The sequence below is a fragment of the Solanum pennellii genome, chromosome 1, assembly GCF_001406875.1.
Source record: "Solanum pennellii chromosome 1, SPENNV200".
NCBI lineage: Eukaryota > Viridiplantae > Streptophyta > Magnoliopsida > Solanales > Solanaceae > Solanum > Solanum pennellii.
In genome coordinates, this window is record NC_028637.1 from 87602419 (window position 1) to 87619021 (window position 16603).

At 31.8% G+C, this 16603-nt stretch overlaps 1 protein-coding gene across 1 annotated transcript; it reads left to right on the plus strand.

Annotated features, from left to right (window-relative positions):
* The first annotated feature begins 621 nt into the window (after positions 1–621).
* Positions 622–9047, plus strand: LOC107008805 (tubulin-folding cofactor A). Its single transcript, XM_015207996.2, has 4 exons — positions 622–770; positions 2976–3147; positions 4787–4873; positions 8679–9047. Exons 2-4 carry the CDS (start codon positions 2995–2997, stop codon positions 8778–8780), a joined length of 342 nt encoding a protein of 113 aa, XP_015063482.1. The 5' UTR covers positions 622–770; positions 2976–2994; the 3' UTR covers positions 8781–9047.
* Positions 9048–16603: the final 7556 nt, after the last annotated feature.

Sequence of the window (16603 nt, forward strand, 5' to 3'; positions counted from 1 at the left end):
CTACAATAAGCATTTTTTTTTAAAAATAAATCCTTTTTAGATAAAGACATAAATACATATTTTATAAGGATTGATTTCGTATGATCGCTTTGATGTTTCATTATTTTTTTTATATTTATACTAAATTTTAGTTTATTCGTTATTCTACCTTTTTATTAGGCGTGCTCATGGTTTAATTTAGATCGATTATTGGTTAGAATAAAAAGCAAATCAATTTTTTTGAATTTTAAAATCAAACTAAACTAAGCAAAAAAAAAAGCTACTCAGTTTGATTATTGCTGACTTGGTTTAATTTTTTGATTTGAAAGTAATAAATTTGTTGAAGGCATGTGCATATCGATAGACACAAACAGCTAGTATATGAATAGTTCAGAGAAAAGCCACTAGACTATAATTTAAGTGTTGGACTTGATAAAATAATAAAATGAAAGAATTAAATTTATAAAATCTTAACAAAAAATTTATATTTTTATGATTAATATAATAAATAATTATAAATTTATGTACACGATTTCTCAATTCAATTTAGTTACTTTTTTTTAGTAATCAAAATCAAATAATATCAATTTTCATAATTTAAGATCAAATATCAAATTTTTAATCAATATAATATTAAGATACAATAGTAACAACCTTCCAAATTAAACAGAAGAGTAATAAAAATTAAAGCTTCTATAGTAGTTTTTTCTTGTAAAGGCTACACAAATTTCGAGAATCTGCTCAGGCACCACCACCGGCAGTACACTAGCACCGTGACCATCGCCCTCCGGGTTCGTGCTCTCTCTTCTCTTGTTCCCAGTTTTTTATCTCTGGTTCGTTCGATGTGGAGTTTGATTGAAGTTCACTGTAAATGGAGGGTGATTCAATTATTCGAGTATTACATATAGTTTCGTTAAAGTTCTGCCTGCAATGTGTTTGACAAATTGTCTGAGAGACGATCCCGTGAAGTCTAAGTAACTGATTTAGAGTAAGTTTTGGGTAGTCAGGTAGATCGTAAACTGGTTAGTCCTATGGAATTGAACAATAGCAAAATTGCAACTAAATTGTGTTTCTGAGTGGAATTTGTATGAGAAACTGTAGAGTTTTGAACTGTAGGAAAATGTGATTTTAATTTTTGCTTGAGTTTTGTCTTTGTTAAAACGGATCTTATTTTAATTAAGGGATGTACCACACTGGCTCTTCATCTTATTTATTATAGTAATTTTAATGCAACACGGCTAGTGGTGATTGTTATGTTGCAATGAGAGCTTCAGTTGTGTATGCATGTTCTGGAAGTGTGATTGGGATAGGAAAGAGTTGCTGAAACGTCAGGTTTTATGGATGGATCACTGTTTATTCTGGGTTGAGGAAATTAGTCTTGGTCTTATTAGAATATAATTTGCATAACTTTCATGTCGAAATTGTCCTGAAAACCATGGTTAAGTTTGTTAACTGAAAATTTTGATGTTTGAATGAAAAATTCTTTGTTGTGATACCTTAAATACATGATTATTGACTAAGATTCTGATTAATTGATAGTGTGATTTGCTCATGGCTTCCTCTTGATTTCATCAAGTTTTCGTTCCTTTTTTTTTATTACGGTGGTGTGGCCTGCGCCGCTTATTGCACCTTAGCTAATTTCATGTCATACCTGCCACCTTCCACCTGTAATAGGTACCAAGTAATTTTTTTTTTAAACTGGTACCAAGTAATTCTACCCACCTAGTTTAGGACAGATGGGAAGAAATTACCCGATGTTTTTGTCTAGTAAACCTGAGACCTCGTGGTGCTCAACCCACTTTATTAACCACTAGGCTACATAGATGGGTAAATTATCAATCAAGTCTTAATTCTTGTGAAATTGTCATAGGGTTTTCAATTTCATCGTCATTGTCTCAAGTCGGCATAACTTCTGCCTGTTAATTGCCTCAGATGCCTCTTGTCTTGCCTTCCTTTGGTCCTGTTGATTGTCCCTCACCTGGTTTCTCACCCTTTTTCATTCAAACTTGCTAAGTTTTCTTTGGCTCAACTCTGGGAGGAGCCTATTTGTTCTGGTTCTGTTTGGTTTGATTAACTGAAAATTGTGGCATATCTGACAACACGTGGAACAATATTGGGGCCTCCAATCATACCTTACTTATTGTTCAAAATAGCACCATCAATTCTCACTTTTTTGGGAATCCATTTCATCTTTGGCCAGCTGCACTACCCTGACACCATCTTTGATAACTAGAGCAACAAATTGTATAGATCCACAGCAGCTGCATGTGTCATGTCTAGCCTCGTCCAACTGCCTTTTTTAAACTGTTATATTGGTAGTTTGGTACCCCCACCACTGGACCTGAAATCTGCGCAGTCACACTCATTAGAGCTGATGATTGTGTTTCTCCTTTTCACTAATTGTATTCGGAGGGATAATCAATGCTACACTCTGTGCACTCACCGTGATGGTTTGCTGGGACATAGTAGGCTCCGTTTTTACACTCTTTCCTTTGGTCCTGTGGTGGCTGCAATTTCTTTCTTCTTTGGTATCCTTCAGTTCACCTTAGCCAACTTAACATGTGAGAGTTGAACCTTAACTTTTTCCTCGGTCAGCCTCTAGCCATTCCAGCAATAGTGTACGAAGTTTCACCACTAGCATGCGCCTAGAAGTTTTGTTAACATGTGCTGAGAGAAAAGGGAACCTTGTGAACTTTTTTATGTATATAAAAGTTTAAGTGTTTGCTTTTAAAATAAAATATTTGCAATTTCATTCAATTACATAGATGGTTAGTATATTTTTACCCTTAAATTCATTTAATATCAATTAAATGCGATATAATTATGGTAACAATCATTCTCAAAAAAATTCAACTATGCTAACAATACAATCATCCAACCAAAGATCTCCTCCCCTATACGGTAATGTTTGTGTTCCCAAAAATCTCGCACAAACCCTTCTAATACTCTCTATTGAACCTTCTCAAAATTTCACACATTAGTATCTTTCTTGACAGATTTCGTCGAGCATTGGCAATGGCTACCGTCAGAAATCTGAAAATCAAGACATCTACTTGCAAACGCATACTGAAGGAGCTCCATTCCTATGAGAAAGAGGTTGAGAGAGAAGCTGCTAAGACTGCTGATATGAAGGAGAAAGGTGCCGATCCCTATGACCTCAAACAGCAGGTTCCTTCTTTTTCTTCTACTTTTTTTTTTTACAGAAAAATATTTTATTTTGTTATGAGTTAAGATTTCACTTTGTGTTGGTGCTTGATTGAACAAGTTTGCGCTTCACCCAACATCTGCCTTTCCCTTACTGATTTCCCCCAACTTTGGTGTAATTAATTGAGGACATTGGGACAATTTTAAGGATATTTAGATCCCTAACTTTGGAAAAGAACTTATTCTGCTACTGCATTTCATCACAATAGTGGGTAAATGGTTTTGACTAGGCAGGCAGAGTTTGAATTGAATTACTCAAGTGTGGTTTTTCCCCAGCCGCCACTGACACATAAACAAGATAAACAGATAGATTTTTTAATCTTTAAGTTATAATATTCAAATATGAATATCACAAATTCTCATTCAGTGTCTCTTGTAAAATTTCTGATGTTCACTTGGTTTATGTGGCTTGAGTTAAAAAATTGCTATCATGTAAAAAATTGTCTTGGATTTTACAACAACATACCAGTGTAATGCCACAAGTGGTGTCTGGGGAGGACAGAGTGTACGCAAACTTTACCTCTATGCAAATCTTGGATTTGATGGACATATTATGCAGTTTGATGTGTAGAAACAAAAATGCTAAGTATCTGAAACCCACTCACCATTATTCTTTTTGTACAGTGGTCATAGATGTCATCAATGTGTAAATTTTGACATGTTTATATGCCTATTTAATAATTAATTCTACATTAAGAAAATTTGTCTAGCAAGGAGGAGAAGTAGCACTAAGTGAGGAAAGGGAATTACTTTAGATGTAGTGTCAACTATGAGTAACATATTATTTTAGAAAATTTACTCAAGTGAAAGAAACGTCACCTATTCCTTTTCTGTTTTCATCTTGATTCTGGGCTTGGTCGGTAATTGTATCTATGTTAAACGACCTCCTTGTGTGATTTTGTCTAATAAAATTTAACTGATCTGGTAGAAAGAATAATTTTTCTTTTCTTCTTAGTTTTTCTACAATAATGTGTAAATTATCACATCATCATTGTATTTTATCCACTGCCACCACCACGTTTTCACCGTCCGTGCTACCTCCATCACTATCTGCCACTACCACCACTACGGTCAATCTCTACCATCTATCACCTCCATCAACACAGTTAGCACCGCCGCCAACTACCACCAACGCATTGTCAACCACCATCCTCAGCACCTCCAACTTCACCATCACCCACCACCTCCACTACCAACCGTAACCATCACGCCAGTCACTACAACACCAATCACCTCCACCATTACTAGAACCTAACACCAACCATTACCATCACAACCACTACAAATCATCTCCACCATCACAAACAACATAACTGTTTTATTTTTAAAAATCATATAGTGATTTTATTTTATTAGAGATATATTTTCTAATAAATATATACTTTTTTATTTGAATTCTGTATTTGTTATGTTTATAAATAAATAAATTTTGCATATTAGATGTTGATAGACAAATAGTCTTAATTATTCAATGTTCACATCTAGAGACGCCATCTTACGATATTGATATGTGCATTTAGACAGCTTAGTCTTATAAAAACAAATGAGGCCTTAATATCCTCTGCTTACTTGTTAACCTTGTGTCATTATGTGTGTTCTGCAGGAAAATGTGTTGGCTGAATCCAGAATGATGGTCCCTGATTGTCGCAAACGCCTGGAAGGAGCACTAGAGGACCTTAAAGGAACTTTGGTATTGTGTAATATGCTATTAGTGCTTCATTTAATGCCTTCTACACTTCTGGGCTTCCCACCTATTAAACTGCCCCTTCCCCATCCCAGAGTGAAATTGAGAACAGAATATGCCTAAATGGGATAGCAAATAGTTCCTTAGAAAAAATATAAATAAAGAGATACTAGATAAAATAAGAAAAAAAAATTAGATTAATAAACTGGTATTTTCTCTTTGAATGAAAACTGAAAAATAAAAAAATTAGGATCAACCCCATAACCACTAAAAGGAACAACATGAGACACTTGCTAGTTATTCAAATTGACATTAGGGCCTCTTGCCTTGCCTTTTTTCACCATCCTTCTTGCTTGCTTACTTTAGCTCTCTTGTCCTTAATCCAGGAATAGAACTGAAAAAGAAAAAAATGGAACAACTAACCAAAATACGTAGGAAGATTACTAAATGAATCAATGGATGTCTGCAAGTAGTTAGATCCGTCAAAGGAGGTCCAGCTTATTTTTATGCTAAATTAAGCCATCTTATGTTGCCAATTGCAACCCAACATTGGATTAATTTTTTTGTAGTTCTCCAGAACATTGAGTGCAGTACATTACGGATCTTTAAATGTGTTTGTCTTAGGGTGTATGTCAAAGAGTCTTTTTCTTGCTAACAATGATGTTAAGTTCTTTGCTAGTTGTGGAGATCAACTTATTTCCCCGAGGAATCCCTTCTATAACCGGAAATACAGAACTCCCTAATCAGACCTTTCACGTAGTTCCTTGTCCCAAATATTGACAATGACCTTTTTCCTAGAGCACGGTGCAGCTATAACCCATATGGATTTTTAGTTGGCATTACAGTTACTGGGTTACTAACAAAAGAAATCTAATAATTCCAAACTGACTGTCTTGTGACTCCAAACTCTTCTATTCCCACTTTATAATTACGCCACCCCTTCTACCTATGGGTCTTATCTTAATCGAATCCACCCTATTAATCCTCTTTTATTTGGATAACAATTTGATAAGACTACTCTTTGTTTCATTAAAGTAGAAGATATTAGCTTTCGTTTTTGTCAAGTAAACATCTTTAGCATTCTCCTTTTCCATGATTTCATATATTTCTCACTTACCAGACAAGGACCTTTGATTAGTTTTGGTTTTTTTTCTTTCTTCCCAGTATGTCACCCACGGTCCCTTAATTTCCGAATGAGCTTCTTTACCTCATTCTGATCTGTGAATCTGCTGATGAGAAGCTGAATGTTTCTGCTCCATCTATGTTCATTCCCTTTTAAAGAAAGTCTGAGCTTCCCCTTCTAAACCCTTCATATGGAATCCTAAATGCTTAGACAGAGTGAGAGAGTGTTTCTGCGTCTATTGCCTTTTCAGTTCTGCTGAAGAAAACCTGAGTTCCCTTATTGAAACCTTGTATATACAATCTCAATTCATCTTCATATATTTTTGCAAACCGATTCGGCACTTTATTGTTTAATGCGCCAAATTCACCTCTTGCATGTATTCCTAACCCCCATACCATGGTAATAGAAGCTTATCTGTAGAGCTTTGAAGCTAAAGACAGGTCCTATCTGCTCCAACTCAACGTTCGCATTATCAGAGCTTCGTTCCTCACGGAATTTTCTATATCTATCTACCTATTGGTCTCTTACCATTTGTAATACACTTGGGACATTTGCTAATTAACCAAAGCCAGAACTGTCTCTTATCTCGATTCCTAGACCTCTTCAGCTCAGAGTGAAAGAAACAAACTGCCAAACAAAGAAACTCAGATCTTGATCTTCATCTTCATCGTGTTGACTCTAGAAAACTCTCTCTGTGAGCTGTAGGCATGGCGTCCCTTGTATAAATTGGGCCCATTTTTAAATGAAGAACCAGATGGACTATTTCTGTATCACTTGAAGTTGGGCTATAACTTGGCTTCTCATGTTTTCCTCTCTTGAGCTTCTTTTCCATATCCAAGTTATTACTGTAGGGATTAAATGGGCTGGACTATTGACTGAATGGTTGTGTAATAAATTTTTTGGCCCCCAGCTTCTGAGATGAGATTTTAATTTGAAATATTTGGTGACTTAACACGTGCACATCACTTCTTTCATGTGCCATGTGTTTGTTGCCTCTATACTTCAAGGAGACCTCTCTGTCACTGATCAATACTGCTGACCGGGTGTTTGTGGACTTCTTTTTCCACCCCCTTCACCTGTGTAGTAGATTCTAGACAAGGATATGTATTTCAGCACTCCAACCCTGATTTCCACGTCTATAGTATGCAATGTCAGCAAATCTGCCAGTCGACAAAGTAGACACAGTTAATTCCATAGCTAGGTCATTTCTCTTGGAGTTTCAGCATCTTGTTCGCATCCTATCAGAAAACAGGAGCTAAGTTTGGTATGATCACCGTTGCTTCATTTACCCATATATTGTTCTGATTCTGATGAATAATCCAATCAATTGAAGACTTTGGATGCCCTTGTATTCATATGCCTAATTCTCTCTCGCATCTTCTCATACTTCACTGTGCTATCTAACATGAGGATCAGTACGTTGCACCATCTGGATCAGATTAACCCAATCATCATTATGTAGTTGACACACCTTCTCTTAATGACTGCTGTCTTGGTTGATGTGTGATAGTTTAGAAGACCTATTCTTGCTATGAAAAATGTCTTTTTTATTAATTCTGGCTTATCTAGGTGGGTAGATTATAATCTTCATAGCCGATTCAATCTATTTGATGAAATTATCTTGGGGATGTTATTTTTTTTTACTGTGGGATGACTTATTAGAATTCTAGGGAAACACATGTGTTTCTCTCCCTAGATAAGTGCAAAAATGGCAGCTAAAGTTTAAGATGAAAATTTTGTGATGTTGTACATTCTTATCACTAGAAATTCTGAAGTCCTTTGTCTGAAAATGATTAGAAAAATTAAAGCTAGTCCTTGATGGAAAAAGCTGCATTAGATGTTGTATTGTTATTGCAAGCCTGACTACAGGTTTGAGTTTACCTATCTATTCTTTATTAAGAGAAATGTTAAAACCACCGAACTGGGAGCAGCATATGTTAGGGAGACTATGAGATACTGATACTTGTCTTTAGATTATTTCTGGAGTTCAAGATATAGGTCCTTGTGAAACCGGAGAAAGGATTTTGATTTTCGATTAGCTGTCATTTCTTTGCAGGCACAGAAATGTGCTCACTGATAAGGAGTTGGGCCTCAAAGTATTATCCAACAAATTGTGAAAGATTATATGTACTCTTGAACCAAAGAAGTCCAACCACTTTGTCACAAGGGAGGGTTTTAGCATTATAGGTACAACTGATTCTTGAACCAAAGAAGTCCAACCACTTTGTCACAAGGGAGGGTTTTAGCATTATAGGTACAACTGATCATTTGTTGATTGTGGGAAAACAGCTTATTATGCACTTGCTCTTAGCTTTCTTTGTTCTGATTTTGTATTACGAACTTTATCAGGATATCTTTTTAAAGTGACAAAAAACAATGAACCTCAGCAGAATGTCTTTATTAAAAATATGTAAAGGTCTCAAGTTTTTCCCTTGAAATTGGTAGATACAAATGTCTTGAACACCCAAAAAGAAGAAAATTGCTGACTTATGATACTATATGAAGTTTTTTAATTGTGATACTGAAAGTCTACTTAACTTCCAATAGGTTTTATTAGTTCAAGTCTAATAAAAACTCATGAACCGAACGGTTCTAAAAGTATGCCTCCTATTGCCACCATCTATTTCACTTAAGGGGCTCATGTGAGTTGTGTTTCTCTGCTGATAATTTGGGAAAATATTATTTCAGGTTGAGTTAGAGGAGACGGACGAAAAACAAGGCCCTGAATTTGAAGAAGCTCGAAACATAATAGCAGATGTTGAGAAGTTGTTTGAATCTTCTGAAGTTTAAAGCACTTTTTGTTGTCCATTGGACTCTGTTACACTACTGTTATAACTAGAGAACTCTTCGTGCTGCCTGGTGAGCTTCTGTCATGCAATCGTTTGGGTACATTCTTGTGTTATATAAAACTCATGTGTTTATCACTAAACCAAGGCTACAAAATCAACATTGAACTATATTTTGTGATCATCTTAAGTTTGTTTACTTTCAATTATGTGAATCTTTTGCGCTAAAGGGTGTGATCTGTCGGTCAATGAAATGACTCTTTTGTTCGTATTTTTGGTTCATATGGTCTAGAAATCGAAGAGGATGTTTTTTCTTAAATTTTTTTGATTTTGGCTCTTTGGAATTAAGTCAACTATTAGCAACTAGAGATGTTCATAATACGCTAAAACTTTTTTAGGGACATATGAAAATACATTTCATTTTGACCAAATCGTGACGTTTCTTGCTAATGACCTTTTTATTAGTCTTTTGTCCTTGTCTTTTTTTTTTGTTTCACCTGATTTTCGGTACCCGTATTAGTGTTTGATTATAGAAGGGAAATTTTCCATGTTCCACTTATTTTTCATAAATCACTCTATTAGATGAAAATATATAAAGAAAAGTTGGTTTCTTTTTGTATTAAATCAGCTTGAAATTGCATGTCTAAACACTGATTTTTATATCACGATTTGAAATTACATATCCACACACCGATCGACTAAAGGTGTTTGTTTGGTTACCTTTCATCTGAGGACACAATTGTCTTTTTAATTACTCAATATGGTTGATTTCATAGAACACTTTTTTCGTGTTAATTTTTTTTCTTCTGAAAATGACGTTTTTATATTTTGAATTTACTTAATTTTATTTATTTATTTATTTATTCTTGATTACGTAATTTTTGTAGCCACTAAATAAAAATATCATGACATATTAAATAGCACAAGTTTTAAGCTCTAAACATTAGTGTTTTTTTTATTTACTTATTTAATGAATTAAACGCCATTCTATAAAATGAAACGGTTAAAATATATTTCTCCTCATGAAAAAATCTATAACAAAAAATGCCATGCAAAATGGAAATATTAGAAAGCTTTGAAATTTTTTGGGAAATATTCCTCCACGTAATTTTAGAACACTTTTGAGATTCTTCCTTCATCTTCTTTCATGGAAATGCACTAATTCTTGAGTGTCCACGTAAAAAGTTCACCTAAAAATTGACAATATAATAAATATAGGTTGGGTACATCTACTACTAATATATCAGTGGTAATAATCAGTTATGTGCGTATTTAGTTATTTGGCCCGTTAATTAGAGTTTAATATTATTAATATATAAGTGGGATTAACAATTATTTAAATATTTAACTACTTGGGCCATTGGTTGGAGCTTGTCACTACATGTTACGGGTCTCCGGTTCGAACATGAGTGACAATATTATTTTTATTTCACTCTCCATTCTGGACCTCAGGTTCGAGCCCGAGACCTTTGACATGTAATGTCACCTTTCAATCGAATGACGAAAATAGTTAAATATGTGGTGAAATACACAGTTGAAGTATACATGTGGATATACATCGTAAAGTCTGTACTTATTGTCACTTATATATTAGTAGTAAAAATTCAGCCTTATATTTAGCAAAAAATATTTAGAACTTGAATGCACGTTTAAAAAGTAAAAAAGTAAAAGCACAATAATTAACAACCTAAAATATTTGAAAACATATTAAAATGTGATTAACTCTCAAAATTTCACATATGCCACATAATTGGGACAACAAGAATAACATATATTATTTGAAAATTACGTTAAGAGTACCATAAAGCACAACTTAAAGTATTTCAAAACATATTTAGAAATTGATTGATTTTTGAAATTTTACATGTGCCACTTATAAATTGAGACATGAGAAATAACATGTATTATTATAAAATTACGTACTTAAAATATATAAAAAAAATTATTAACTCTCAAAATATCATATGTGTCACATATATTATTTAAAAATGTGTTCAAAATATTATAAAATAATTAACAACAAAATTATAAAATTAAAATAAATCAAATAATATATATTGAGCCCGAATTGATCTAGGCTTTTGTATCTAGTTTATAAAAAAGACTTGACTTAGTTTTTTTTTTTGCTTAATTTTATTTAGTTGGTTTTACATGCCTATACCATTTTATTACTTTATAATTGTTTTTTTTAACTTGTAATAAAACCCAACTCTTAAGTACATATGTATTTTATTAAGATTAAGAATATAATTTTTTATTACTTTTTGTAATTTCTGATTTAGCCATCAGACTAGATAGTTTCAACGTATCTCCATAATTATAATTTGTTGGTGTGACATTTTAATATTAATAAAAGTATATTATATGTCACGTTATATATCATGTTATGTCTATTAATGAACATTACATTTGTGAATTTTTTACTCTCACTAATTGTGGAAGAAAGTGGTCATTAGTTTTTGTTACTTATGTAACCATCGATTCTTCATTTCATCCATTATTCTATATTTATGTCTTGTAACCTATGTAACATTTGAGCCATTCATTTAACAACTTTACTATCCACTATCTTCCTATTTATTGCAAGGAAGAATTCATCAATTATAAATAGTGTGGTGTTCCTTGTGTTGGTAGAGAGGAAAACAACAACAACAAGAGAAGTACAAGAAAATATATAGAGAAAAGATGAGTAGTATTTTATTAACGTTTATATTGAAATTAGTGTAGCAGTGAAAGAGAGAGTTGAGACAGAGAATAATATTCTAGGTCTTCAACTATATTCACTATATATCAAAGAGAGTATTATATGTTGAAGGAAGGTGTTCTTTTTGTGGAGCTTGGACTCTTCAACTAATCCGGAGATTGCTTGAGTTGTACATGTTGTTGGGCTGTTGTATCCTGGAGGAGACAAGTCAAGAGTATTACTGCTGGATTGGTGTAGATTATGTCACAACGAACTTGAATCTCCTTATAGAAAGCGAGATATCCGTGCCCCAACCTAAAGATTTATTTATGCATTTTTGTTCATTTTAAAGTTTTACCAGATCTACAGTATGTTTACTATGTTAAAAAATATTCTTTGAAAAGTATTTTTCAAAATTTTTAAAAGTATTTTCTTTGGTTAAAATAAGTTTTAAACATGATATTTTACATCAATTTTGTTCTATTCATTCTTCAATACACTTTATCTTTACAACTTCTCCCCTAACCCAATAACTCTTGAACCACTTGAATCTACAATTGCCTATTTTTTCATATTTATATATATTATATAAAAATATTTATAAAATAATATTTTTTACTTATATAATATTAATTTATTTTTTACAAAAATATTTTCGTTTATACTGAACGTGTCCTAAATGTACCTCCCCTTTTCTGGGCCGGGTAAATCTTTGAAATTCAAACAAAATTGCAGAAATAGCTAGGAAGCACCTAACTCATGAGAAAAATAAATTAACATACTTAGTGATTCAAATTTTATTTTAAAGAAATTTCAATAAAAAAATTACAACCACTTTCACGTATATTGAGACATAAGTTGTAACCTACTTATATTAAGTTGGCGTTTGGACACCGATATGAAATCCCAATATGAAATCATCATTTGGACATGCAATTTCATATAGATTTTATCTCATTATTTCATATTCATGAGATGAAATTCTGATTTCTCTAAAAAAAGGCTTGATTTGGAAAGTTCAAATACAAAAATTGATCAATAAATTTATATTTTGTAAAAAGAACCCACATATATGTCTACTATTTCTTCTGTCCACTTTTAATTGTCATGTTGCTCTTTTCGAAAGTCAATTTGACTAATTTTTAAAGTTAAATTAGATTACATTAATGTAAAATCTTAAACAAAAACAATTAGATACTCAAAAACTACACGAAAAATACTATAAATTTCAATTTTTTTGCATATCATTATATCAATATGATGAAAAAATATATGGTAAAATGTTAGTCAAAAGTATTATAGTTTGATTCACTCATGCCCTCGCCGTTCAATTTTCGGTCCAAATATGCCCTTATGGACGTTAGTTGGTATGCTGGACATATCCAACTCATTTTTCATTTCTTTAAATGACATATGAAATTGTCATGTCAGCTTGACTTTAACACACGACATTTATATGAAAATGGAAAGAGATCAGTTATGCCCCTAATTTTTGTATGTTTTGTTCTATGATATTTGTATTGGATGAATGAGATGTTGTTATTGATTGAACGCGGCGGATAGTTAGCTAATACAGTTCTTCTTTTTAGGGGTTTGGTGTGTAATTTGTATTCTTACTTGCATTCTAACTGACTAGCTAATTTGAATGTTAGAATTGGTGGAATGTGTTCCTTCATTAGAATCTTAGAGTGGATTGTGTGTAAAATAACCAGTTTTTAGCTAATGTCGAGCTGTAATTTGAAGAAAGCTGACACAAATTTTAATATAGATGGGTTAAATGATAAGTGGGTCGGTCCGGGTCAGGTTTAAATTGGTCAATTTAAGTAAATTGATTTTTTGTTGATTTAGGATTTTTCATCCAATTAAGAGGTATATGTGATAAGTTTGTAGACGACGGGGTAAAAATAACTCCATTTTAACGGCAAGGGCATATTTAACTAATGAAACAAAGTCGAGGGGTATTTTTAACCATTTTCCCAATAAAAAATGTGTTGGATATGTCCAGTATAACCACTAACTCTAATAAGGGCATATCTGGGCCAAAATTTAAACGGTAAGAATATGAGCGGGCCAAACTTTAAACGGAGGGTATATCTAAACCTTTTTGAATAGTTTAGAGACATATTCGTTTAAAGTTTGCTTCACTCATTCCCTCGCCGTCCAACTTTCGGTCCAAATATGCCCTTATGGGCGTTAGTTGGTATGCTGGACATATCCAACTCATTTTTCATTTCTTTAAATGTCACATTGAAATGTCATGTCATTTTGACCTTACCAAATGGCATTTATATGAAAAGGAAAAAGATTCGGACCCATAAACACCTAATCTGACCCATAAATCATCCTCCATATTCGATCTGTTTTTAACAATTTTGTTTAATTTTTATTTTTTTTGATAAATCCCAAAAAATGAGTAATCGATTAAATAGGAAAAATATGAAAAACTAAAATTTAACCTTAATTTCAACAAGTTTTTTTCTTTTTTCTTTTTTCACATTTTTTTTATTTTTATTAATCAATTACTCATTTTCAAAATTTATCAAAAAATAAAAATTAAACAAATTTGTTGAAATGATTGAATTTAAGGTTACTATATTTATTTATGAATTTTTTTGGCGTAAATTTTATATTTTTTCATATTTTTGCTATTTTTTAATAATAAATTACTCAATTTTGGAATTTGCCCAAAAAAATAAAAAATAAAAAAAATGTTGAAATTGTTGAATGTAAGGTTACTATTTATTCTTGAATGTTTGGCGTTCATTTTATATTTTTCATACTTTTTCACATGTTTAATTAATCAATTACTCATTTTCGGGATTTCTCGAAGAAAATAAAAATTTTAAAAAGTGTTAAAATTGTTTAATTTAAGGATACTATATTTATTTGTGAATCTTTGGCGTTAATTTTTTTTCATATTTTTCCTTTTTTAAAAAATCAATTACTCATTTTCGAAATCTATCTAAAAAAATAAAAATTAAATAAAATTGTTAAAATGGATTGGATAGTTTATTTAAAAGGGAGTTGATTTATGGGTTAGATTAGGCGTTTATGTGTCTGGATATTTTAGGGGCATAATTGATCTCTTTTCATTTTCATGTAAATGTCATATGATAAGGTCAAAATGACATGACAATTCCAAGTGACATTTAAGGAAATAAAAAATGAACTAGATATGTCCAGCATATCCACTACGCTCATAAAGGCATATCTGAGCCAAAATTTGAACGGCATGGATATAAGCGAGCCAAATTTTAAACAAGGGTGTATCTAGACCTTTTCGAATAGTTTAAGGTCATATTTAACCCTTTTCCCTTGTTTATATTATATAAAAATAGTTTAAAAAGATAATACTTTTCACTTGTATAAAATTAGTTTGTTTTTACAAAAATAATTTCCTTCGTACCGAACATAATGTAAATGTACCTCCCCTTTTCTAGGTTGGGTAAATCTTCAAAATTTAGACCTTTCCTAAATGTACCTTAAGGTTGGGTAAATCTTTGAAATTTAGACAAAATTGCAGAAATAGGAGGCAACTAACTCTTTTACCATTTTAATATTGTACATTTTTAAATTTCAATTTAGTATTAGAATATATATAATAGTAAAAACGGAGAAGGGTCAAAATTGCCCCTGAACTATGCGAAATAGACCAGTTATACCCATTAAATTTTGGGATCAAAAATACCCTTGCCGTTATCTTAGGAGACCACAAATACTCTCAAGAGATAACACCCTAACTTTTAGTGACGTGGCATGCCACATGGAACTAATCCCTCCACCTAAGCATTGCCAACTGAAATTCACTACAAAAAAACTTGACTTTTAGTGGCGACAAAGTTGCCACAAAATCCCAAAATATTGCAACTAAAGGTTATGAGTTATTTTTAGTGACGACTAAGTCCTCAACAACCATTCGATAGTAAAATTCATTTTTCAACAAAAAAAATGATAATTAATTTTCAATTGCAACCTAATTTTCTAAAATAAATAACTTGCAATATCAATGTTAAAAACACCCAATATTATGACGAAAAATCATGAAAATTATTTCTCGATTCACATCTCCTACTGTATAATGCATCATTGTACATTTTATACATTTACATATAACATACAATGTCTTCAAACTCCTACTAAATCGATATCTATGTTTTTTAAAAACAATGCAGAAAAAAACACAAATTAGAATTTAATGTTAAAAACTTTTAGTGACGAATTTTGGGCTTTTGTGGCGACTATTGTCGCCGCTAAAGGTCTAGTTCTTTTGTAGTGAATCCTAGTTGGCAATGCTTAGGTGGAAAGATTAGTCCCGCGTGGCTTGCCAAGTCAATAAAAATATGAGATGTTAACTCTTGAGGGTATATGTGATCTCTTAGGATAACAAGAGCATTTTTTATCCCAAAATATAATGGAGGATACAAACAGTCTATTTAACATAGTTCAGAAACAATTTTGATCCTTTTCCATATTAAAAAAATCTCTATTTAAATGAACATAAAGAGGTTTTTGTGCTGGTTCGTGAGAAATGATTATACTATTTGATCACTTTCTATTTATTTAATGTTTATTATTATTATATAAGTCAAACCTAATTTACACTTGAATTATGACTAATCAAAGCAGTGTACTTCTTCTAGTACTCACTTTACTTTATAGAGCATTTATTATTAATCTTTAAAGTAAATTTTAATGGTAGAGAATTAATTAGAAATTGAATGGCACAGAATTAACCAGACACGATAGATTGCTCGAATGGTAAATACTTACTCTGTTTATTTTATTTGTCATGTTATATTTTTAAAAGTTAATTTGATTAAGTTTTAAAGTTAAATTAGATTACATTAATTCAATATTTTAAATAAAAAATTTAGATATTTTAAAACTAAATATACTATAAATTGCATTTTTGTATATTAATATGATCAAAAAATATATCGTAAAATGTTAGTCAAAATTTTTATAGTTCAATCTAAAAGAAAAAAAAATTATAACAATTAAACTGTGGATTTGTAAACAGAAATATATATATATATGTTAGTTAATTAATTATTGTGGCATGCACTATGATATATATGAAGTTCAAAGTAAATTATAAGTTTGCCAGCATGCAAAAGTGGAATACTACTTTAGTGTTATTATTA

Bases quoted from the DNA above. Each gene is read 5' to 3' on its own strand.
- LOC107008805 (XM_015207996.2), top strand. From the start codon at position 2,995: ATGGCTACCGTCAGAAATCTGAAAATCAAGACATCTACTTGCAAACGC. The intron at 3,148-4,786 runs GTTCCTTCTTTT...TGTGTTCTGCAG, and splicing joins CCTATGACCTCAAACAGCAG to GAAAATGTGTTGGCTGAATC. The intron at 4,874-8,678 runs GTATTGTGTAAT...ATATTATTTCAG, and splicing joins AGGACCTTAAAGGAACTTTG to GTTGAGTTAGAGGAGACGGA.